A 26,819-nucleotide genomic window follows, 5' to 3' on the forward strand; every position below is an offset into this window, starting at 1 on the left:
ACCACCGTGGCCACAGCTATACCTCCTCCAAGGATTGAGCTCCATCTTGTGCAGGCTTGCAACAAGCACTGCACGTGTGTTTCCTCACTAGTGGCTACCACATACCTACGGCACTGCTGTTACTGTCCAGATTTCACAAATGAGAGCAATTTAGAAGAGGAAAAGTCAGGAAACAATCAAGGTCTAAAACGAGTATAAAAGTAAAACTCTTCTGCATGAAATCTATATCCATCCATCTGCCATTCACATAACAATACCTATAGGAAAACTGACAAATGGCAGGGATTTTCAACCCAAAGACATGGATTCTCTCCAGTAAGTTTGTCTGGTTGAGATTTTAAAACAGACAAACTTGAACACAAATGTGTTTCTAGTATGAAGAAAAAACAAAATGGATATATAAACAATTCACAATTATGTCATAATCTCAGTTTCCATTAATTGTTTTTAAGCAGCTAAAATCTCCTTGAGGTAAAATAAATTAATGGAGAAGTCTGGAGTGGGGAAAACCAACTCACTAAAATTTCAACAACCCTTGTCTTCTCTCTTAGAAACCCTTAATGGACTACATGATGTAATTCTAGTGGTAACAGCTAACCTTTATTGGCCATGTATAACGTATCAGGCACCATGCTAAGCATTTTACTGTCATTATTTCATTTAATATAATACAAACACAATGTATTAACAAATATTATATGACACAAACTTATGACAAAAATGACTGAATTAAAAGTTAACATATTATGATAAATTTCTATGATTCTGTAAATTCTCTGATACATAACACAAAATACATGTTTAAAAAAGTATCTGCTTATTTGCTTAAAGTATAATCCTCTTGTACTCTCTTAGCATAGTATCTATAAATTAATTGGCATGAACAAATTTGCTTTGAACCATCACTGGTATAAGAAAAGGGAGTAGAACCAGTAAATCCAATAATTAATTTCCTTAAGTTTTCCTAGTGAATAATCAATTTGCACTAATATAAACTACATTTTGAAGTTCACCATGCCCCATTTTTGTGTGGCTAGTGTCACCTTCAAATAAAGTAGCCTCAGTTAAATTTTAACATAATGAATTTTAGTTTCTGGGTGTGATGGTCAGTTTTATATGTCTGCTTGGCTAGCCTCTAGGCCCTAGTTATGCAATACAACACTAATCTAGGTATTGCTATGAAGGTATTTTTTTAGATGTGATTAACATTTACAGTCAATTTTTTTTAACATCTTTACTGGAGTATAATTGCTTTACAATGGCGTGTTAGTTTCTGCTTTATAACAAAGTGAATCAGCTATACATATACATATATCCCCATATCTCCTCCCTCTTACATCTCCCTCCCACCCTCCCTATCCCACCCCTCTAGGTGGTCACAAAGCACCAAGCTGATTGATCTCCCTGTGCTACGTGGCTGCTTCTCACAAGCTATCTATTTTACATTTGGTAGTATATATTAGTCCATGCCACTCTCTCACTTCGTCCCAGCTTACCCTTTCCCCTCCCCGCATCCTCAAGTCCATTCTCTACATCTGCGTCTTTATTCCTGTCCTGCCCCTAGGTCCTTCATAACCTTTTTTTTTTCTTTTTTAAGATTCCATATATATGTGCTAGCATACGGTATTTGTTTTTCTCTTTCTGACTTACCTCACTGCGTACGACAGACTCTAGGTCCATCCACCTCACTACAAATAACTCAATTTTGTTTCTTTTTATGGCTGAGTAATATTCCATTGTATATATGTGCCACATCTTCTTTTTTTTATTTTAACATCTTTATTGGAGTATAATTGCTTTACAATGGTATGTTAGTTTCAGCTTCACAACAAAATGAATCAGTTATATATATACATATGTTCCCATATCTCTTCCTGCTTGCGTCTCCCTCCCTCCCTCCCACCCTCCATATCCCACCTCTCCAGGCGGTCACAAAGCACCGAGCTGATCTCCCTGTGCTATGTGGCTGCTTCCCACTAGCTATCTACCTTACGTTTGTTAGTGTATATATGTCCATGCCACTCTCTCGCTTTGTCACAGTTTACCCTTCCCCCTCCCCATATCCTCAAGTCCATTCTCTAGTAAGTCTGTGTCTTTATTCCTGTTTCACCCCTAGGTTCTTCATGACATTTTTTTCTTAAATTCCATATATATGTGTTAGCATACGGTATTTGTCTCTCTCTTTCTGACTTACTTCACTCTGTATGACAGACTCTAGGTCTATCCACCTCATTACAAATAGCTCAATTTCGTTTCTTTTTATGGCTGAGTAATATTCCATTGTATATATGTGCCACATCTTCTTTATCCATTCATCCGATGATGGACACTTAGGTTGTTTCCATCTCCGGGCTATTGTAAATAGAGCTGCAATGAACATTTTGGTACATGATTCTTTTTGAATTATGTTTTTCTCAGGGTATATGCCTAGTAGTGGGATTGCTGGGTCATATGGTAGTTCTATTTGTAGTTTTTTTAGGAACCTCCATACTGTTCTCCACAGTGGCTGTATCAATTTACATTCCCACCAACAGTGTAAGAGGGTTCCCTTTTCTCTACACCCTCTCCAGCATTTATTGTTTCTAGATTTTTTGATGATGGCCATTCTGACTGGTGTGAGATGATACCTCTTTGTAGTTTTGATTTGCATTTCTCTAATGATTAGTGATGTTGAGCATTCTTTCATGTGTTTGTTGGCAATCTGTATATCTTCTTTGGAGAAATGTCTATTTAGGTCTTCTGCCCATTTTTGGATTGGGTTGTTTGTTTTTTTGTTATTAAGCTGCATGAGCTGGCTTGTAAATTTTGGAGATTAATCCTTTGTCAGTTGCTTCATTTGCAAATATTTTCTCCTATTCTGAGTGTTGTCTTTTTGTCTTGTTTATGGTTTCCTTTGCTGTGCAGAAGATTTTAAGTTTCATTAGGTCCCATTTGTTTATTTTTGTTTTTATTTCCATTTCTCTAGGAGGTGGGTCAATACAGTCAGTTTTTAATACAATCAGCTGAAAGGCCTTAAGAGTAGAACTGAGATTTCCCTGAGAAAGAAGAAATTTCACCTGTGGACTGCTCATCCAATCCTAGAAGTAAGAACTCTGGACACATCTTGACTCTACCCTTCACCGCTGGCATCCAATCCATCACCACATCCTGTCCACTCTTTTTTTTTTTTTTTTTTTTTTTGGTACACAGCCTCTCACTGCTGTGGCCTCTCCCGTTGCGGAGCACAGGCTCCGGATGCGTAGGCTCAGCAGCCATGGCTCATGGGCCCAGCCGCTCCGCGGCATGCGGGATCCCTCCGGACCAGGGCACGAACCCGTGTCCCCGGCATCGGCAGGCAGACTCTCAACCACTGTGCCACTAGGGAAGCCCCTGTCCACTCATTTTCACCTCAACTGCCACTATCCTTGTCCAGGCCTTCATTAAATCTTGTAAAAGTGCATACCATCCTAAGTGGTGCAATTGCTTCAGAATCCTCCATTAATTTATTGTACCCTCCCCTCCATACTTCAATTCACCATCTATACAATCATCCCACCGCTTGTCGAAGTCCTGCTTTAACATCTCTGGTTGCCTCAAGGGAAAGTAGCCTATCTTACCATTTTTGTATTCACAAGCATTTATCAAAATATCAGACACACAGTAAATGCTGGGTAAGTAGGAGTCGGTCCCCCAGAACATAAAAAGCATAGATTGTTCTTAGTTGGGCAAAGTTTTGGGGGGCATTATAATTAAAGCCAGGTGAAACAGTCACTAGGCATCCTGCATTTCTTTTGGCTCAGAGGGTCTTTTTTTTAGCAGCTTTATTGAGGTATAATTGATATACAAAGAGCTGCACATATAATAATAATATGGACAGCTTGATGAGTTTGGACATATGCAAACACTCATGATATCATCACTGCAATCAAGGTAATAGACACCTCACAGAGTGTTTCCTTATGTCCCTTTGTGGGAGTTTTTTGTCTTTTTCTCCCCCCCACCCCCGCCGCTTTGGTCATCAGGAAGTCTTAATTTCAGAGAATCAGTGAGATCTATGGAGCTTCTCCCTAGAAAAATACATTTTACATAATTTCTGGGATTTCATTAACTTCCTAAAACCCACACCTCCATGTATTCCCCTATGGTCCATGGATCCCAGGTTAATAACCTCTGAATAGAACCAAATATCACAGGTTCAAGTTTGATTTTAATCTCCTCTGGTTTGGGTCTCAGCTTCCTTTCCCTCATTTGGATATTTTTTGCTCCATCATCCAAACAACCATATGACCTAGAAAGACTATCTATAGTCATCACTAAAAGAGGACTTCACCTACAAGAATATTCAGTTCTCACAAAGAAAATTATTTCCAAGGACACTGTTGTTCTGTTGTCATTCACAATAGACCGCCCTGGATTGTAGGTATGCGTAACAACACTGAAATGATTACCCTTTCACCTTTGAGGCCCCGTGTTTGCCTCTCAAGATAGCTATGAAGATGGGGAAATGGAAAAACTAGGGGACTGTAACTTAAGCTAAGTCACAAAGCAATTCATAGCACTGTATAAAAGGAGCCCATACCTCCTGACGTCCAATCCAAACAGTACTCTGAGACACAGACACCCGTCCAGTAACCACCATGAAAAGTTTTCACATTAGGCTTATCCAAGCCCTTGTGTGAAGTCACCTGCAAATAAATCTTTAGAGCTCAGAGAGCCAAGACACAAACAAATAGAAACATATTACCCATGGATATCAAAGACAAAATTCAGTTGAATATGAAAAGGAAAGACAAGAGAGAACTAGCAGAGGAAGCAGTAATTCCAAGGGGAACCAGTGCTTCAGAAGTGGAGACAGAGCAAAAACCCGAGGAGGGCCAGGATGAGCTGTGTCATATTTTAGGACATTATGTTTAGGCAGCAGAAAGTCTGGGGAAAATGTTTCTATTCCAAAATCATTTTTATCAAGAATCCACAAAATCTAATAAGAGAAAAGGAAGGAGAAGCTTAGGTTTCTGTCAATCAATCAAAAAAACAATTTTCTAGGAACCATTTCTATAAAATAGCTCACTAAAGCACCTGTCATACGGTCCTCATTCCTTACATAGTTGGCCAGAGCAGGGCCAAACACTCCTATTTTTTGTTCCAATTAAGAATTTTCAAGGGGAACAGAACAAAAACTACTTTGCCACATATGACAAAGAACTGTAATATAATCAAGAACAATGTAGAACTCCAAAGATCTCCCCATTTCTTTCAAATAATAGAACCTAAGACTTCACTCCTTAAGAATCTCTGTCAGTCACAAAGGAACTCCCAGATACCATGTTCCACAACCACTCTCTGTGCGACTTTAATCACAGCATTTCTCCTACCATACAGAAAGCACGTATCTCCATGTGTCTTTCATTGGAAAGTAATCTGTAGGAGGGCAAATTCAGATCTCACTTGCTTTTAAATCCCCAGAGCTGATGCAGGGCCTCACTTGTGCTACCTGTGCTGATTGCTCAGCGAACCACAAATGCTGACCATCTGAGTCATTTTCTTAGGTGGGAGATAATAAGCTATGCTTTTCAATGTCTAGCATCCAGTCCCTCTAATGCCACTGCAATTGAGGAAAGGCTGCCAAAAAGTTTAATTACAACAAACTAAGATGATCCCGACATCTACTGCTGTGCTCTTAGGTAGCACCAGAATTATTTAAAAGAAGCTCAAACAGAAAGGTACAGTATTTTAACTTAAGCAGTGCTTTAAAACTTTTTGCAGCTAACACAGTTTTCTCATTTCTAAAGCGGTCATTTGAATGTGTTCCTGACCATCTCACCTCAACAGGTCCCCCTCTTTAATCTCCATATCAACTCCCTCACTGCTTCCTTGCCTACATTTATTTTACTTATTTTCTGTCAATCTTTTTTTTTTTTTTTTTTCTTTGTGTTCAAACAGAAAGGTACAGTATTTTAACTTAAGCAGTGCTTTAAAACTTTTTGCAGCTAACACAGTTTTCTCATTTCTAAAGCGGTCATTTGAATGTGTTCCTGACCATCTCACCTCAACAGGTCCCCCTCTTTAATCTCCATATCAACTCCCTCACTGCTTCCTTGCCTACATTTATTTTACTTATTTTCTGTCAATCTTTTTTTTTTTTTTTTTTCCTTGCGTTATGCGGGCCTCTCACCGTTGTGGCCTCTCCCATTTGCGGAGCACAGGCTCCGGACGCGCAGGCTCAGCGGCCACGGCTCACGGGCCCAGCCGCTCCGCGGCACGTGGGATCCTCCCGAAACGGGGCACGAACCCGCGCCTCCTGCATCGGCAGGCGGACTCTCAAGCACTGCGCCACCAGGGAAGCCCTGTCAATCTTTTTATTGTTGCTGGACTTCATCAAGACAATGTGGCTCTATGAGAACAGAGAATATATCTGTCTTGTGCACACTTGCATCCATGGGTCTTATCCAATGCCTGACACACAGTAGGTGCTTAATAAATATTTGTTGAATGGAATAAATGAAATTACTTGAGATTGTATTTCTCAAGTAATTTACAGAAGAGTAGTTTGATGAGATGCTCTAGAGGAAAAAGAAGATTGTTTTGTTGGCCAAGTAATTTTGAACAATGCTTAATGTTATTTTCTCTCTGGAATATTGGTACATCCAAGGCTCTGAGAACTCTTGCAAGAAGGAAACCACTGAATATTTTTCAACTCAGCATTTCCCAAATTTATATAACAAAAAACTTTCTAAAAGAATTATCTGAGGGACTTCCCTGGTGGTCCAGTGGCTAAGACTCTGCGCTCCCAATGCAGGGGGCCCAGGTTCGATCCCTGGCCAGGGAACTAGATTCCGCATGCCTTGACTAAAAGATCCCGCGTGCTGCAACTAAGACCCAGCGCAGCCAAATAAAAATAAATAAAAAAACAAGAATTATCTGATAATATCCTAAAGATAAGGATCTGATAAGGTTCTAAAGAACATGCTTTGAGAAACACTGCTTTAAGGGCTAAAAAAGACACTGGGCTAGGCTCAGAGATGTGAATATTTATTTTTCTCTATTCACAAGGCTGAAAACAGTTTTTCCATTACCTCCAGAAATGAACAGATGTTTTTTCTCACTAACTGTTTACTCTCATGGACAACCACCCCTACCCCTCCACTTTCCCACCCTCAAATGTGAATTCTCAATTCCTTTTTAAAAGCTCCAATCACCATGTAGCATCAAAATGTTCTCAAAATCATAGCTGGTTTCATACTGTATCTACTTAAAATAGAAGCCTCCAGGCAACTGATTTCAACTCCAAATCAGTATTATCAATCTGGGGTTAACTTGACTTTTTAAAATTAAATTATTAGTTAGCATCACTATTTTGAACCAAAATTGTTTGTTTTACAAAAGCATACCTAGCACCTTTCTTGAAATCCATTACCCTCAACTGAGACATCAAGACATTCAGGCAGGTAGTATGTCTCACCATCATTCTGAGGTGTAAAGTACGTAATTTGTCAGCAACAATTGTTAAAGTAGAAAACTTAATGTGACCCACTTAAAAAAAACACACACACTAGTGCCCTTTTAATGTCATCCCTGATAGCATCACTATTACTCAAATTCCAATACGATTTCCTAAATGTGAGAGGAAGGAGGGGAGCTACCAGTTCATCTTGAAATAATATATTTGTAATATGTGCCTATGACTGACATTCCATTGAGAGTTGGAATGATTTTTAATTTATTCCTGAGCAGGAAAAAAAAAGGAACGAAGGAAGGAAGGCAGGAAGGAAGGGAGGAAGGGAGGCAGGGAGGATGGAAAGAGGATTATCAAAACCTGGGAAGGCCTCTGATTGTGTACCCCATTTGTATATGCCATATGCCATGTAGATGATGACAGAAAACAACTGATAGAAAAGTGAGCCTCACTAGCTCTTTTATACATGCTTTCATTCAGGGGAAAATGTATTTTTTCACATAGCTTTTTTAAGATTCCAACAACTGCACAAAGCAAGGTGAGCCTATGTTGTATTTAATGAAATTGTTTATAGTTTTGAGTACATATGGGGTGGTGGTGGCTCTGAACAGATTCCAGAGAATCATCAGTTCTACATGAAGAGAGTTGCATTAAATAAGCAGCTCTACTTTAGCCAGAAAGCTATATAAAGCTGTTCCCTAAGTAGGAAATATACCTACGTGTTGCATTCACATTATACTTGCTTGGTTTAAAACAGCCCACATAGAGGTCACAAAAGTGAAAGTTATCAACCATGGTGGGTCAAAGGTGAATGTTTAACAAACATTTAAGGAATCACACCCAAAGTCTGGAATCTCTGTGGAAGTGTGAAATGGATGAAAGATTCATGTCATCTCTAACTTCCGGCCCAGCATTCTTTGCATTCACTTTTAAAAAGTCCATGTTGGTAGCAGGCCAGAGTTGAAGGAAACCTCCTTGTTTATGGCACTTCCAAGGTGAAAATGAAAAATTCTGATAAAGCTCACAGGCTTGAGGAAAATTTCAAGTGGCTTATTACCTTAGTTTTCTCTTATTTCAACACTCATTATCAGACAGAATTGAAGGACAGATTCTGTCTTTTGCTCTGCAAGCTGAATTCTATTCTGAATTCTACTCTGGAGACCATAGCTGGTGACTTGAGTATTTTACTGCTCATTTATCTGTGTAGCCCACTATTTAATGGACTCAAGATCTGCAAAGCACATTCGATGGAAGAAGTCTGTATGTCACCTGATGGGATGTGTGGGTGTGCACACATTAGACAAAGAGAAAAGTTACTCTCTGCATGCAATGAGTCAAATTATCCCAATTCTTTTGCAGAGTTTTTTTTTCCCCTTCTTCTTTCTTTTCATAGCTTGAATAATATTAAGCTGAGATTTCCGGTTCTTGGTTTTCAGTAGGATCCAACAGGTGTGGGAAAAGGGCCACATACCCATGACCAGGGCATCACTTATGAGATCTCTACCCCTCCTAATAAATATTTGTCTTATGGGTGAGGATGCCTTGTCACTGGCCATGATTTCACTGTAGGACTTCATAAAGCCGGCCATGTTAAGACCAAAATAATGTCATTTAGTGTCTAGGGGGAGGTTAAAAAGAGGATTAGAGGCAGGCAGGCAGGCAGGGTATATTAAACAAGTCCATGACTAACAGGGTGTGACAGAAAAGGGTTTTATTCTTTTCAACAAAACAATTCCCTAGGGCTGGGACCATTACTCCACAGTGCCTTTATCACCTTGGAATTTTTATGGTTATTTTTGATGAATTCACATTTTGTAAAGGCTTTTTGAAATGATGCCAGTTTTCAATTTGTAATTAAAGTCGTAAATAATCTTAATTCTGCCTTAAAAGGGTTATTGTTTCTTACTTCTTTTTATTATTGCTGCCAGGAAATATTTCAAATACCAAGCCCTGATGTGAATAGCACTTAGAACCTCTCTGAGGTCTAGTAACAACATTGTACCATGTAAATACTACACACCGGAATACCAGCTCAAGGTTTGAAAATGTGGATTGACTGATTTCAGGTTTATAAGCACTGTTTCTCCTGGGAGTGACATTTCCCCTTTTTATTGGATGGAGCAACTTTCATCATTTTAATTTCCACAAATTAGTCCATTACAGATCCACACAGGATTTTTTAAGTCTTCAGATTAAAAGGACAGGTTAAAATTTGGAAAGTAAACACAGTAACTTGTCACTAAGGACTAAGCAATGAACGTCAGAACGTCAGCCAAATCCAATTCAACCACTTGCAGGAAAAAGAGTGAACATCTAAAGCTAAATCACTGGAGAGATAATACCTCATTTTACATAAGACAAAATTAAGAGAATATTGTAATATTTGACATTAGATTATAATACTGCTCCTTGAAAGCATATCCTTGTTATCTGGATTGCCTGTTGAAGGTTGTCTGCAAATTGTTTATAAATTTGTATTCTGTAGGCTTAAGATCTGTTTTTCTTTTTAAATTAGTGCTTCAAGAATCTTTCACATAATCAAAACTACTCTTCCTTTATAAAGAGGTTGAAACACACCATGTTTGAACAATAGAAACCATTAGTAATTCCTAAAAATATCCCATTATGTTTTCATACCTACTGTCAACCTAGGTTACCCTCTTAAGCTGAATATCATATTATTGCTTACTTGTCTACATGTGAGACTTACATTCTGTCATGACCGTGACAGTTGTTATTCTCTGTGAAGGTGCTCTTCAGTCTCATGATAGATTGGCTATTACAGTAAAACCTCATACATTTGGGACAACTTGGAGGTGGAGAATGGTCAGATTTAGGGGGAAGAAACTCTCAGCAAGGTTTATTTATTTTTTTTAACAAGCACAACTTATTACTTCAAGTTTATAAGATATACATGGATAATGACAAAAAACATTAGACAATGGTCCTCCTACACAGTTAACAGTATGCAACAATGGTGTGTTATTTTAAGAATATTAAGCATCCACCTTACAACTTTATGTATATTATTAATTCACTTAGCAGTTTCTTTGCTGTTTTAAAATACAGTAACATATCCAATCCATGTCGAAGGATCATCTATTATCATCTCTTGATAATGATCATCTGTTATCAGTTTACTGGGATTCCAATTAAAGAGACTTAACTATATTTATAGAGAAAAAAATAATTTTAACAATTGACTTACAAGAGTGGGTATGTATGCCATTAAGAATATCTATTTTAAAAAAAAGAATATCTATCAAATCCTTCTGACTGGCCATTTTTCTAACTCACAGCAAAGGGGTCAAATTGTTTCCATATATGAGCCCTCAACTGGCATTGTGCTAACACCTCTCAAGGAAGAAAAAATCTCAAGTAACAAAAAGATTATAGAGCATTTCCCAACATAAAAGAGTTAAATCCCTATAAATCATGAAAGAATAAAAGATTCTAGTTAACTAGAAGCCATGGTGGTCTGAAAACCACGGCCATAGGGTTTAATCACACCATGGGGTTCAATCACTTGAAATAAGCAGTCTTCAACTTCCCTTAAATTTGTTATGAAGGGCCCTTAAATGAATCAGGTACCCATCTGAACACAAATGAAACACTCAAAAAGCCAAGGTCAGGTCAACTTATTTTCTGCCATGATCAGAAGATACTTTTTGGTCCAAAAATTTACAAACTCAGTTACTAGAAAATCCTTGAAAGGCCGTAAGCTCCTCATTTCTCAAGGTGTTAAAGCACAGCATGGTCAACCACTTGCTGGAGATTTTATGAAGTCAGGAGAATAAGTCAGGTGGGTTGGCAGGTTGATCTTTAACATTTCTTCCAAATCTGAGAGATACTATTTCTATGAACTGTGAGAGATGCACTAAGCCCTCATTGATGTCAAAGTAATTTTAGGTTCAATTCCTTTCTCAGACTTTCTTACGTAATACTTATTAAGGAACGTGGTTTTTTCTAAGCTTAAAGGGAAGAATGCTCTATACTTACCCTACCTGCTTCATCAGATGTAATTATTTTAGCCAATTGATATTTTATGAAAAAGCACTTATCTCCAGAAAGGGTTTTTGTTGTGCTGTTTTTCCCAATTCAATTTTCTTTAGCTTATTTGGACTAAATTTTGTTACTTTCCAGTTTAGGTGACTTCGACTAATTTCCTCCAATTCCTATTATACAAACCCTCCCCAGAAATTCATTATCTGGTTACATCAGTTACGAAAATCACAGCCTTGCTACTACTTCATGGACGACTTCTCTACTCAGAGTCTAAAACATGTTATACCTTGAGCAGTATGAGAATTACCAATGCCCTGCAGAAGCTCCCAGCACTGCAAGAGGAATTTAAATGTGCTTGTCCTGGCTGGATAAATTCTCTTTTAAAATTACCTTTTTCCTTGCTTGCTGATCTTTGGAAGAATGTGCCTTCACATGCTTTCTTAGGGAGCTTGGGTCTGTGTAGCGTTTGGTGCATCCTGGAATCTGACAAGCATAAGGTTTCTAAATAAGAAAGAAAGAAAGAAACAGCTGTGGTTAAATCATAAAGGTAACCGGGGAAGGTTTACTCAAAGACTACTGACTTCAGAGCATGAACTGTTACCAACTGACTGATGTGAAATGCTATGTAATACTCATGCATTTTAATTAGAAAGCCCAGTAAGTTTGCATCAAGGCAAAGAGAAGAGTAAACTTTCCAGAAACAAAGAGATGGCTTATCTTTGAAGATTTTTAAGAGACTGCTACAGAATGCACTCTTACCACGAAACCTCCTGTGGCATTTTTCAATATGGAAATTATTAGTATCTTCAGTCATACTTACAGTTATGTTCCCCTGAAAACAATCTTTGGTACTGTCAGAAATTAGGAAACACATACTCTTTAAGAGTTCAGGTATAAAGAAGCTGTAGAAAAGTCCAGAAAAGACTGGGAATGTTTCAGAAGAAACCTGATTCAGAAAGAGAGAGGGAGAAAATTAAAAGGGAAAATTAGTGGAAAGTGAGTAAAAGACAGTAGGTTTCAAACAACAGACACATGAAAAATCAGCCAGAGAAACATTAATATTATTAGTAGTAGAGGAGTCCTGGTGTTAAGGCTGGCTTAGGTGAATAGGCCCTTGGCTGAGCATGATGAGAACACAAGTTTTGGCTGCTCCAACTCCCCCATACGCCTGAGAGATGTAAGGTGTGGAGCCTAAGGCAGAGTCTAGAATCTTTTTTATTTTCGTGTCCCCGGTGATTGGTAGATGCTAATTAGTAATGATGAATTTATGAATGAGAGCACTACACAATGATTCAAATTTTAGCAACTATTCCTATTGTAACAACGAAATTCAAACCAAAGGTTTGGGAATACGGCTTTTAAGCTGTAGAATAAATAAAAACCTGCTTATCCTAAGAACTGAAAACAATCACAAGATTAACTGTGTTTATAAGATGTATTAACTGTCACTCATCTATTTAGTATCTCATCAGGTGACATATTAAAGCTATGCCTGCATGAGGTGAAATGTAAGGAAGAGAATTAAAACCCTGTCTCTACCATAGAATTCTTTCTTTAGAAACCTGCTATTCTGTTGACCTAACCCCCCTGAAAAATCAGTTTTTTTTCCTTACTGTTTATATTTTGTTCCTGTTTTCATGCACTTGCTTGTCATTTTGTAGGCCAACATATATGTGGATTATATTATTTGCCCTGCAGGAAGCCATATATGTGATTCACTTTTTTTGCTGCTACTGTTACCATTTTTGATTCCAAGAACAAGGTAAAGTCATGAATATATAATTTAGTTTGATACTCCCAATTTGAATTCTAAGTTTGATTATCTGATGTGTTTGTTCATCGACTGATTGATTGAATGAGTAAATCACCCAGCAACTCTTTTGCTCCTGTAACAAGCTGGACACTGTGTTACATATCAGGGATCTAACAATGAACAGTGGATGAACCAGCCTCTCAATATGTCACAGTTTCTGCAAAATGATGAGCCAATTATGGGCTGAAGTCACTTGCCAAGGAAGTTTCCATTGGGTAAACAAAGGTTTCCTTTAACCTGGGAATCTTTTCTGGGTTCACACAGCTTTCTTGCCCTAGTCTTCCCTGTCCTGCCCTGGTGTTATGGGGGCAATTAGCCAACATCTTTATTGGCAGTCATGCTGTGACCACATAAGCTCATGTTTTGAGCATTAGAGATGTTGCATGTAAAAATCTCTGGGAATATTAACGTGTTATATAAATCGATGACATAATTATCACAGTAGTCACCATTACTTGGGTTAGAAAGATAAGAAATGGGTAATGTCATTTTGTATTTGATTTTGAGACGTCACTCTCTCCCCTGCTATCAGCCACCTGGGATCAGTATGCCAAAAGAGCAACATCAGGGAATGGTCTAAGTGGTACTGATATGCTGGTCATTTTAACTCAGATTACCTGAGCTTTAAATGGCATGTTACACTTCATCAAACTATATTCTTCATTATTTTCCATTTGTACTATAAAACTATTTCCCCTGTTGAGACATTAAGATTCTAATAGAGAAGTGAATTAATAACACTTTTCAGGGTTAGAATTATGAACTCAGTAATTTTTATGGGGAAATCATTTTCCTATAAGTAAAGAATCCATTTAATTGAAGAAATACTTTATCCAAAATTCTGACAGCATTAGCGTAAGGAGTACTTAATGAAAGGGAATGGGGACCTAAATTTAAATAATAAATTCTACAAGCAACTACAGTTTCCTTCTTTAAATAAATGTTTAATTTCTTAAAATTGTAAAAGATTTTTAAAAGAACTTACCAATTTGTTAAATGCAATAAAAATTTAAACAGAAGGTAGTTTGGACTTCAAAGGAAAAATGATGGTTTTAAAAGATTTAATAGAGAAATAATTTTAAAAAATAAAAACAGCTAAGTTTTAAAAGCTACTGCATTGAACTTAATCATGAAATTATTATCTTAGGTAGCTTTCCTCAAAAGTTTTTAAAAGGGATATATATTTTTTAATTCAAAATGATTTTAGAAAATGCTCTTAGTTTGATTAGCTAAAATTAGCTCCAAGCAAAGAAGGGTATTGTAGAGCCATAACACTTAGCCTTACAATAGTTCTTTCAAACTATACATAACTAGCTAGAGAAGAAGCAATTTCTCAAGACAATCTTGTCTCATGAATGTTCATTCTTCCATGATAAAGTTTAATGACAAATTGGAAAATTTATTAGATTCTACCAAGACCATTTTAGACATATAAAATCGGGCATTTTAACATAATTCATTCTTTTTTTTCCTTCTTCTACCTTTAAAAAATACTGCTATTCACCAAATTTATTCACTTAATATTCCATTCTTTTGGTCCTAAAATCACTGAATTCAATTCAGCTATAGCAGAAAGGGTCCATCTTACACCCATATCACTCTAATTATATTTCAGATATTTACTAGGCAAACCATCCCATTTATATATATAATAGGAGGTAATTCTGTTTAGGAAGGTTATGTGACATATAGCTAAAATGACTTCTATTAGTATGACTAATAGAGACTAATATAAAATTTAATAAATATGTCAGCTATAACATCAGAAGAATCTTAAATATGTATGAGAAGGTGTGTAGAAATAACAGTATCTTTTAAAAATTTCAATTCTGGTGTAGTTTAATAATTGACATCAGAAAGTTAACACTGAAAAAGTACTGTCATGAATACATTACTTGCAAGAACGTGGGATAAGAGATCTGTGATGTGTATAATACATTTATCCTGAGGGCTTTGTTAAGTGAACTAAAATTACATATAATCTACCTGGCCTCATGTAAAGAAAATGGCATCAAAACCTGAGAAATGCAAAGGAAGACAATCAACATAATTTAGAAAACAGAAGACAGAGTCAAGGAAAGGGCATTAGCAAATGAACAAAATGTTTCATCACTAAGAGAGTTAAGGTTTATGTCAATGGATATGTGGCTGTTAACACATAGGAAGCGTGATGAAACTGAACCCTTTGGGAAAGATTTGCTGATTCTTTTTAGATCACTTGAAGGTGAAAATACCAGGTGGTTTCTAAAGCAAAAGGCTAGATTCACTTTCAAAAATCATGCCAGTCTCAAAGTTCTTATGTCAAGAAGAAAAGAACCAGGGTAAGAAAAAAAGTGCTTCCTATTTCTAACAATAGCGTATCTTATCTATCTGAGTATATCTTGATATTTGAACACTTACTTCAATGTCCAATCTCTAGGAGTCATTCTCTGTACTAAAATCTACTATACGACAGCCCCTAAAGTGCCTTTGCTTTGTATACAGAGGTAATCAAGGAACCCCCTTTGTCCCAGGCAGCTGTAATACTTAGGATTACTTGTGACTACAGAAAAATGGAAAAGAAAGAACCAAACAGGGCCCCTTCTGGCTCTTTACCAGGTTTCACTGCTGCCCTTGGCACTCTCCCTATAACCTGCAGGTCATAAAGCAAACACCTTCACCGTCCCACTGTCAAACGGGCACTTCCGCACACCGGGGCTTGGGGCTGGAAGCTGGAAAGCTCCTGCCGTTCTTACAGTGTCCAGATGTGTCCTCTGGTGCTTGGCGCGGTCACTGGAGTTACTGAACGCCTTCTGACAGCCCGGATGCTGGCACAAATACGGCTTTTCGCCTGTGTGGCTCCGCAAATGAATCTTGAGATTTTCGAGCCTTGAGAAGGCCTTCTTGCAACCTTCAAACTGCAAAAAAGAAAACAATTTTTGGTTGTTGAGAAGGACCTTGAATGTTTGGGGCTGGGGGACAGGCAAAATAAATGTCCTTAGTTTGTACTTAGCCTAAAACAAAAAAATAAAATGAAATCCAAACAGTAACAATATTACTTCTAAAAAGATCCGTATGTTTATGTGAACTGCATTTTTCCACTGAATATACATGCCACTTTCCATACCAGATTTGGGTCCCAAATTGATTTCTGTGATTACTTATGTCAGAGAAAATTTGCTGTGAGCCATCTGGCTCAGTTAATAAAAATACAGTAATGCGTGCCTTAAAGGTTTGTTAAAAAATTAACACACTTTTCCATTTCCAAATTGGTCTAAATTGAAAGAATCAGAAAGGAAGAAACTTTTTACAACTAATAAACTAACAAAAAAAGAGTGATGTATGAGAAAAAAAAGTAAATAGAATATCCAAGAGTGAGAGATGAAAAGGACATGTGTCTGCTGAATCATTAAGATCATAAACTTTCTTAACTCTACCTTTAAGTGGTTTTCAACTCCCAAGAGTGACCCTGTTAATATACAGGGTGATGCCAAGCCTAATGAGATAAAGTTTTTAACATGCTTTTAAAAAGGAACTGGAAGACAATTCATTTACTGCTAAATCATATTCCAAATAAAGTTATAGTTTTATTTATTTCTATTTTTTAAGAAATTTTGTTTCCTGGTTCTTAAAGAGAAGAGCTTAAAATAAAAAGTTGAAGATCTCAAGAAATGCTTCATTGGTTTGTCAATAATATTTATTGATGGTAATATTTACTTACTGTCTTCTGTGGGCAAAATATCAGCTACTATTAGAGGGTCAAAGTGATTTCAATCCTTGAAGTGACAATCTAATAGAAAATGTGTTAGAGAAAGCCTATACATGAAGCATAAATGTGAGATGGGCATTTATCCTTTAACTTTCTCTTTGATGCTAAGCCCCAGAATATTATGTCCTTTTGACAATTTTAATGCCATTAGAGTTCCCAATGCAAGGAAAACTGCAATTAAAAAACTATCAGGGACTTCCCTGGTGGTCCAGTGGCTAAGCCTCTGTGCTTCCAATGCAGCGGGTGTGGGTTTGATCCCTGGTCAGGGAACCAAGATCCCACATGCTGTGGAGCATGGCCAAAAGAAAAAAAACCCCAAACTATCAGAACAAAACATAGTATGTTTACTGCAATTAAGAATACTGCAATTAAGAAACCTCACTCCTTAGAGAGGAATGTGGGGCTGGTGGGGAGAACAGAAGTAAAGAAGGGTAAATTGAAGATGGTTTTCATTAAAAATTAGCAGGTATAACTTAAGCTTACTACAAGAAATGCTATAAAATTCCTTGGTTCTCTTACTTATTATAACAGATGAGTACACTGTCCATGAAGGGATGACCCAGAGCTGGCCAGGTTTTGGTTATTTGAATTTTCACCTTTAAGTAAAGGATGAACTAAGGAGGAAGAATAATCAAACATGTCACAACTCCATCTATTTAAGTTGTCCAGATTTTGCATGCTGGAGTATTTTAGGAAATTTATGAAAGTTGCACTTATTTTTGATTGAGAGTTATACATGTTTCACAGACATATGTTGGTTTATTTCAATTTTGATATTTTGCTTAAAATAATTTTGGTGCTTTCCTGATTTCTATTTCACATAAAAATAAATTTAGCTCGAACAGAAGATGATTGCTGACGAAGAGTGAAAGGCATATACTGTTATATTGCTAGAGGGAGAGGGAAATTAAGTGGTTTAGTTCTTCAGGTTTTCAAATGGGTCTCAAATTTGAGAATAAAAGGGATCAAAGATAACCCCCTAATTCGTGGCTAAGAGGCCTCTGCCAACCAAACCTCTGTTTTTAAGGTTCACTCTGAATGATAACTCAGTGCAAACTTCTGGAGCTCAGTTCATTTGTGTTAGAATCACCTGGTAGAGCACACTTAGGTCTAAAATGAGCTTGTGGTTTTGGACGCATCAAGCCTGTAGCCTAGTTCCTAGCAAGGCTGTTTTGTAGGGTGGGCACCATTCTGGGGCCAGCTCCAGGGGTGCATACCCAGACCTGAGTAGGCCCCAACACCCACTCCCTTCTATAGTCACCCTAGCTCTTGGTCAGAGAGAAGGCTGCATTGTCTCAGCACCAACATGGGAGTGGAGAACGACTTTAGAATATATTAATGAGGTTTCTGTGAGCACCAGACAGATAAGACCCCTGGATCTACCACAGAGTGATTAGAGGGGATCCCAAACATGTCCTAGAACTAATTCCAACTGCCCACTTCATCAGATGTAAACTGAATGTAGATTAGCATTTCTAAGGTCTCTCCAGTTAAATGTCCATGTACATGTCCAGTTGAACTCAGTTAATTGCTAGTGTTATTGTTAACAGAAGTAATGATCAAAGACCAAAGAGCTTGCTACATTCCAAGCAAATCAGTGAAAAGTAAACTATAGCTCAGAACATCCTGACCATTTTTTAAAAATAGCAAAGATGGAATTCCCTGGTGGCTCAGTGGTTGAGAGTCTGCCTACCAATGCAGGGGACACAGGTTCGTGCCCTGGTCCGGGAAGGTCCCACATGCTGCGGAGCAGCTGGGCCCGTGAGCCATGGCTGCTGAGCCTGCGCGTTCGGAGCCTGTGCTCTGCTACGGGAGAGGCCACAACAGTGAGAGGCCCGCGTACCACAAATAAATAAATAAACAAAAATAAAAATAGCAAAGATGGAGGAAAATATGAGCACCCAGACTGAAAATGACAACAAAAAGATTATCAGTAAAATCATGAAAATCCAACTGATCTCAGATGTTTCCTCTGTAACAAGAAAGGCCAGAAGACAACAGTATTTGTAGTACTTGTACTAGCATTATACAGTTTTCAGGAGAAAAGATTAAGAGTGAAGGGATTTGACCACACTGAGTTGTATGAATAAAGGCAAGAACAAGGCAACCCCATGTATTCAGGGGCTCATAATAAAACATCAACCACTCACTCTTGTTGAAGAAATTCACTGGGAAGAAACCATGAACGCCAAACCAATAAAATCCAGCATGGAAGGACTGACAAATGGCTCCATGGGGGTGCGCCTAACACCCAACCCATCACAGGAGTATGCAGAGAATCACACCTGATTGAACATGTGTGCCACACTAATAATTCTGCAAGAAGAGAAATTAGGTGCTGTTCATTTCTCTAAAGGTGTCTGGATGAAACTTGAAAGCAAATGATTTCATAATGAATCATTATCATTCATTATGGGAATAAACCTGTAATTCAACACAAGAATTTCCTCTCCCTCAGGAAATTTTACCCCAAGGTTTATAAGTTCAATTAAATGCCAATGCATTAAAAATAAACTAACATTTAGGTAGAACTACACAAGAGTGTTACAAAATACAGCTAAACTGGATGTTTTGGGTGTCTGAGTAAATGGATGCTTTGTTTTCTACTTATATTTCTTCATGTTTTCAAAATCTTTCAAAATGAGTCTCACCTTGTAAAGGAACATCTAAACATAAAGGTAAGCCGGAATCATAGAAGGAGAGTTTCCTTGAATTTGACCCACATACTTTCTCATCAAGATTCCTGAAGTGCAAAGTCTACCATGAGATCTAAGGTCCAAATTGTCACCTGACTGCTTGTGTCATTGCCATGAACCAACCTCTACACAAAAATTGACCAATATCTTAGTCCCTGGTCATCCGCTTCCTGGACTGCCTACAGAGCCAGGAACCTAAGGCCCAGTGACACACAGCTGGGTCATCAGGCCTGAAGTTGCCCGTGGTTCAAACACAAGCCATATATAGGAAGATGAGAGAAAAACAACAAATAAACAAACTCTCAGAATCCAAGGGGGTAGCAGAAGGAGGAAAAGTGGAACAAAAAGAGAGACAAATGCAGAATGGTAATACGAGAGGGAGTGGTGGTGGGAAATGGGTCTGGTACCCATTAGTAATTTTACCTAAATAGCATTCTTTTTTTTCCCCTGACCAATACAGAGTAAGCCCTATGAGCATGGCACTATGTGTTAAGGAACGAGAGGAACAAGATAAACTCAAATTTTACTCATGGGAAGATGGAAGCAAGATCAATGCATATGGCTGGACAGGTCACACAATGGTGAACCTTGAGCAATGACTCTCAAAGACACGGTGTGTGGACCAGCAGCATCGGCATACCCTTGGGAACTTGTCAGAAACACAAATTCTCTGGCCCAACCCCAGACTTACAGAACAGAAACCTGGGGGTGCGGGCCCAGACATCTGAGTGTTAAGGGGCCCTCCAGGAGATTCGGATGCTACAGTGTGAGTTTGGAATGCCATTCATTTTGTAATCACTGTTGATGTTCTTAAGAAAATCTCCTGACAGAAGTAAAGTGTCTTGCAGAATTCACTCATTTCTAATTGGGACAAGAGTCATATGGGCTTGCAGCAGCCCTGGACTGAAAGGAAACATCTTCATCCCAGGATAAAGCAGGGTTATCTCCATTTGCACTGCAAATGAGACAAAATTCCAGAATGCCAATGTCATACTAGAGATTCTTTAAACTCCTGATTATTTAATCTGTTGCCAAGCAGATGTCTAGTTCTGAAACAGGTATGCCTAACAGTTCCCTCAGTGGCCTCCTGACCAACAAAACACCCCATGTTTCTAGCGCCTACTACATTTCACCGTTGAGGAAAAAGCACTGACGGGGAGTCATCATTTTCCAATCGCACATTTCAGTGGCTTTACAGACACATGTAAGAACAACGCATGAAACTGTAAGCAACAGAATTTTAAACCTCATGGGGTTTTTGAAAATACTGCATTGTATGAAGCCTCACTCTGCGAAAAATCTCTTTAACTCTGAGGCTGTTTTCAAGTAACAAACCTTAATTAAAAAGTATAAGTTACCTCAAATCCAGAGACCCTTAGCTTGCACCAGTTTGTTAATTTAGGAGATTATTTCATATTTAAAGGCTCACAACTGGTCTGTAATCACCATCTCTCTCTCTCTATATATATATAGGCTTGATTACAGATTGTTGACATTAAGTGGCATTAAGATGACCTTTGAAATATTACTTTCCCTTTCTATTAGAGGCTTTTGTGTGAGGTTTTGAAAAGGAAAGACTCATTAGACACCATTAAAATAGGATTTATTCCATATGTGTAACCAGTAATCAAGTAGAATGTTACTCCCTCCCCTAATCAGCAATTTAGAGTGTTGAGAAGCACAAGTTCGTATTCAAAGCAGTCATAACAGCAAACCTTTCCCAATCAGGTTTCTATACCATAACTAGTGTCAACAAAACCAAAACAGAAAGGAGTCTATGATGCTGGACACGCTTTTTAAAAATATACATTTGATTTCAATTAAGGCTCAGTGTTTACGACCCTTGGAAGAATAAGTTTTACAATTTCATCAGTCAAGACCAATTAATCCCATTAGTGACAGCTGATACTGCGTCATGCTGTGCAGCGCTGGGGACTGACTGATGAATTATATGCTAGTTTATAACTTCCAGGTACAGCCCAAAGACAACAGAGATGAAAGGCATTGGTGGAAAGGTCAGCAAATATTTATAACACTGTGGATGTAGTCAAGATGACTTTCACAGTAAGCCCAAGAGTTCAAGTCCACTTGAATCATGGCCATACCTTCAAAAGGTATAAATGAAAGATGGCTTCTTCTGTGACTCAGAAAGAGGGGGCCAAAGGCACGGCTGAGGGCCCAGAGCCACTCCACACATCTGAGAAGAGGTGAGAAATCTGACTCATGTGTTCAGCTGAGATTTACAAGTTTCCTTCCAGGACAGTGCTTCCCATCTTTATGTGCTCATAAGTCACTTGGGCATCTTATTAAAATACAGATTTTGATTCAGTAGGTGTGGAGTAGGGCCTGAGATTCTGCATTTCTAACTATCTCCTAGGTCATACTTCTAAATGTTGAATGTTCAAAGATTCCAGTTTGAGACTAAGGTTCTAGGGATCATGAAACCACCCTCAGGTTGAAAATGTACAGTTTGATGGTATTTAAAGAAAAAAAAGAGATAAAATAAAAAAAGAACTAGAGCAAGAACAAAAAAGTGAAGGGCTTACTTTTGATGAACCAAACTATTGCCGCTTTCTCCTTAAAAGTACAGAAGAGTAAAGTCTAATTGTTAAACTTAGGTGGGGAAGAGAACAGAAAGTGTTGTCTGGGGGAAGAAAAGAAGAAGAAAAGCCAGGGGAAAAAAAGGACAAGAAATCAAAACAGAAAGACTGCAGAAGCACATTGGGACAATCTGATCTTGTTTCTCCTTCAGTCTCATTCGCATTTGGACATACGGCTTGCCTTGTGCCACCCTGTGGTTTCTGTTCCCAGTGCATTCTTATTAGGACTGGATGCTCCAGCAAATCTTAATATTTACCACATCAGTTTGTATAAAGTGTTACGTAAAGGGAGAAAAAGAAAATAATTCAAATGTTTTGAGGCTTTTAAAAAGTATCTAGGGCTTCCCTGGTGGCGCGGTGGTTGAGAGTCCGCCTGCCGATGCAGGGGACACGGGTTCGTGCCCCAGTCCGGGAGGATCCCACATGCCGCGGAGTGGCTGGGCCCGTGAGCCATGGCCGCTGAGCCTGCGCGTCCGGAGCCTGTGCTCCGCAACGGGAGAGGCCACAACAGTGAGAGGCCCGCGTACAGAAAACAAACAAACAAAAAGTATCTAGTTCATGAATTTATTAAACTGAATAATATGGAGTTCCTTCCTCTCCATGCTTCATTCAGACTATTAATTCTGTAATGAGGATGGAGAAGATGTCTCTGCAGGTTCTCACTTTGTGATTTTACTCATGATTTCAGTCTAATCACCTTCTCATCCATAACGGAAGAAGGTACCCACAGAAAACGAGTTTCTATGTTTCCTTTTGGTTGTTAAAGGTAATATCTGATTTTAAAATACTTCAAAGTTCTACCAAGAGAAGCAGTGGCCTCACTGGAAAATTATTTAAAATTGTGGTAGGGTAACCCTGGTTAATTTGATATTTCTCTTTACTTCAAGGAAATCAGTGCACTCCCAAGTGGTTTTCCAAAGATTCCAAATACCTAAATAGATTTGCACTTGCATTTCCTAGGACAGCCTTCAAAGTTTCCCGGTCCCTTGGCTTGGCTGGGGCAGCCAGAGTGGGGAAGAGACTCTGACACTTTGGCCTCAATGAGTCAACCACTTCAGTGCATGCCACTCATCTGGCATTCTGAAATGGCCTACTATACTCATTTATCCAGATTTTCTGGAACGATTAAAATTTTGTAGAATTAATATAAAACCCTTTCTGTAATGTTTTCCTAAACTGTAATAATTAGAGATCCCAGTTACTATGTTTCTCCTTCTTATTCTAGTGTACAAAATGCATCTATTAACTAGCTCATAAATGCAACTTCCTGGCTTGTTGTGCTTCTTGTTTTTGATTAAGAAATCTGTATAAAACAAAGGTTACCTAAATGGGCAGTATGTATGTGTTTCTTATTGGTTGAAGGCAATTTGTTGTTTTTTAACATTTTGGGTCATGGGCAGCAGCTGATCTTTAAAAGGACGAGGTGGCAAAATAAATAAGGGTGTAACATAAAAATTGAAAATGGAAAAAATGTTTTGGAGAAGCTACATGACAATGTAGAGAGAAATATGTTATTTTTGTGCCAACATTTGAACCATATTAAATTTTTATGGAAATTATCAAGTGTCTGGTTTATAAAAATTGAAAGGAGCTGGGGATAAATGGAACCTCATCATGGGCATTATATTCACAACTGGAAAAAGAATACTTCACAGTGCAACACTGATATTTAAAACATATCATATGGCTGTCTCCGGTTATTCAACAAATATAAAGTAACATATATTATACATGTTGTGTCAATACAATGCCAGAAAACTACGATGTCAAGCAAATAATTATTCCGTGAGTGGGTAAATAATGGAAAACTGGTTGTTTGGGGGTGGTTTGAACATAACAATAAGTTGCCTGAATTTTGTTGTTGTTGTTGTTTATTAGCATTGATTTCATGCAGTCTGCAAATATATATCCACTAGAGCATGTATCCTTCAGAGGTTCACAGTCAGACCTCAATAAATGCAGTTTGATTACATGCCAGTAGAGCAAATATATTTAAGGCTATGTCGTTGGCCCTGAATAAATATACCTAAAAGAAATCAAACTATGTAATTTTCTGTGTATCTGTGTTTCTGACCACCACATAGTCATATACAATTCCATATACATGGATCTACAAAAGCACAGTACTTCTATTAAGTATATATAAAGTCTACATATAAAAGCAACTGTCATGTATTTTGCTACTCTATATTAAAGAAAACAATTTTTCCAATTTTTTAAGTATCAGTCTATATACCAATGGACCAGGGAATACTGAGTTTCTTGTACATTCAGCACTTTACAGGCTGTGTGAATGATACAAGAGAACCACCAGGCTCCATCTTACCTTCTCTGCATTCACAGTACACTCCAGGAGATAGACATATACTCAGAACAAATTTTGAATCTGACCCAGCCTGCTCCAACACCCTCAAATTATTTTCTATATACTAAAGGTGAGGAAAACAGAGATATTGGAGGGATCATCTTTTGGATTTTAGGTATTATTTTTTGCATTTTAGAAAAATGGCAGAAACATTCTCTAAAACTCTAGTTTCTCTTAAAGGTCTCTCAAATTTCAGAAGACAGGGATAGATGAAGTAAAACAGAACTAAGTAAGCAAAAGCAAAGGAGAAGTAGAAAAACAGAAACAGAGAAGGAGAGAGAGAGGCTACGGGTCAAAGAAGGTCTTGGCATGTATGCGGTCAGGCCTGTCCCCTCCCCTCTCTCCTCCCACCCTTCCCACTGGACTCCAGGCCAGTCCAGCTGCGGTTCCCTAATTAAGCAGCATGCTCTGCTTTGCCTCTGCCTCCGCTTGTGCTATTCCCTGTGCCGGGTGACATCCTACTGAACCTTTAGCTTGGTGTCACCTCCTCTGTGATGCCTTCCTTTATGCTTTCACCAAGGCACAATGGACCACTCCCTACACACACACACCAAGCCTTGCCCACTGCCTTGGTAATGCCTGGAGATACACTAATTGGATTGTTTGTCTCCCCCAGTAGGCTGTGAGCTTTATGAGGATAAGGGACTGAGTCTTATTAATCTTTTTATGGCCAGCACTGGGTACAGTGCTTGGCATATGTTCAAAGTGACCACAGATTATTTGCTAAATAAATGCTAAATGAAATGGAGAGAATGAACTCTTTGTATAAAAAGCATATTGGTTTCCTAGACTTCCTTGTGTAGTAAGCTCATTAAGTCCTTTTAATTAGGTAGGGCCAGTTACCATTCTTGATGACATCAAATGGTCAGCATCGCAAAAGCTGTAAAATGCTTTATGGGTTTTGCTCTATTTTAATGTTCTATAGAATTACTGTAAAACATAATTATTTTAATATCTAATCACATGGGGAAACAATACTAATAACAACATATGGTTGTATTTTTTTGTAGATGCAATGCATTAACTTCTTTACCGATGTTCTGAGAAATCTGTGGCAATACTGGTGAAGGGAGTGAGTGGTCTTCCTACCACACCAACTTCAGCTAAACATACACAGACCCATTGGGAACATGTTATTACCAGTAATTCAAGGCACATGAATGTGTGCCTTCTTCATACATAAAGGAAAAGAAACTGTTGTAAATTGCCCTAAGCTGAGCTAATATGCTCTCAAATATGCCAGGAAAGAGCCTCGTGCAAAGAAAAAAGATCTTTGGGACCTTGCCCTGAACTGCCTGAGTCAAATATCTCCAAAGAGCAGGTCAATCAATTTCCCATGCCATGCCTCTGCTCACCATCCTATAGCCAGCCTCTCTGAATGGGAGGCAGCCATTACAACCCCATATAATCCCAGGTTATAACCATGCCTAAATCCAGAGCTTTCTGTATTCAGAGTGCAAGGGGCTGTAGCAAGGCCTTGGCTTTGCCTTTCCTGTTGGCAGTGGACTGGCTCCCCTGTAATTGTCTTTGACTGCAAAGAGGAGAAATGCCACTGCTTGCCTTCAGTTTTATTAAGAATTGGCATGCTTGGTTCAACAGAGCTAAGCAATATATTTATTTACTATGGTGTTTCCCAAAATGATTGCTGAATTCTGTCATCTCTTGACTGAGAAACTGTTTGTGGGTTGCAACAGAATGTATGCTAACATACATACAGCAACACAAACTTCCAAGACAAACTGTTTAAGTCAATTTGCTATCATATAGGCACACAGGTGCAAATATGTGCATATGTACTTGTGGGTACAGCCATGGGCACACACTAACACTTGCACACATATCCGACACAGATTCTGTAATAAATGTGTATATTTAAGATCTGTGTGCAGGGGTATAGAGGCAAGCATGAATTTGCCAAGAGAGAAAAGGAAATTCACAAACGAAGAGAATAATTTACCATAAATTGGCCCACACTGAATTTACTCCAAAAAACAGAGTGCAAGATGCCAAATTTTTAATGGCTCTTACTTTTCCAGATCTGGCCCTGACAAGCTTTGGAAGAGATGCAAGTGGGCAGGAAAGATGGGATTAAAAAATTATATCTTAAGCCTTTTCACTTTCAAATGTAAAATTTCCACCACTGTGACAGGAGGAAAGAGT

General features: G+C 38.2%; 1 protein-coding gene and 1 non-coding gene across 2 annotated transcripts in view; one reads left to right on the plus strand and one right to left on the minus strand.

Moving 5' to 3' along the window:
- Positions 1–26,819, minus strand: part of GLIS3 (GLIS family zinc finger 3) — a 142,994-nt gene that overhangs the window by 91,728 nt on the left and 24,447 nt on the right. Inside the window, exons 2-3 of the mRNA XM_007464200.1 lie at positions 15,986–16,147; positions 11,828–11,938 (exon numbers count right to left, since the gene is read on the minus strand). Coding sequence (XP_007464262.1) covers positions 11,828–11,938; positions 15,986–16,147 — 273 coding nt within the window. The remainder of the gene's footprint in view (positions 1–11,827; positions 11,939–15,985; positions 16,148–26,819) is intronic.
- Positions 6,733–6,805, plus strand: TRNAG-CCC (transfer RNA glycine (anticodon CCC)). Its single transcript has one exon. It is a non-coding gene; the product is annotated as a tRNA-Gly (tRNA).

The sequence above is a fragment of the Lipotes vexillifer genome, unplaced genomic scaffold (genome assembly GCF_000442215.2).
Source record: "Lipotes vexillifer unplaced genomic scaffold, Lipotes_vexillifer_v1.1 scaffold1544, whole genome shotgun sequence".
Lineage (NCBI taxonomy): Eukaryota > Metazoa > Chordata > Mammalia > Artiodactyla > Lipotidae > Lipotes > Lipotes vexillifer.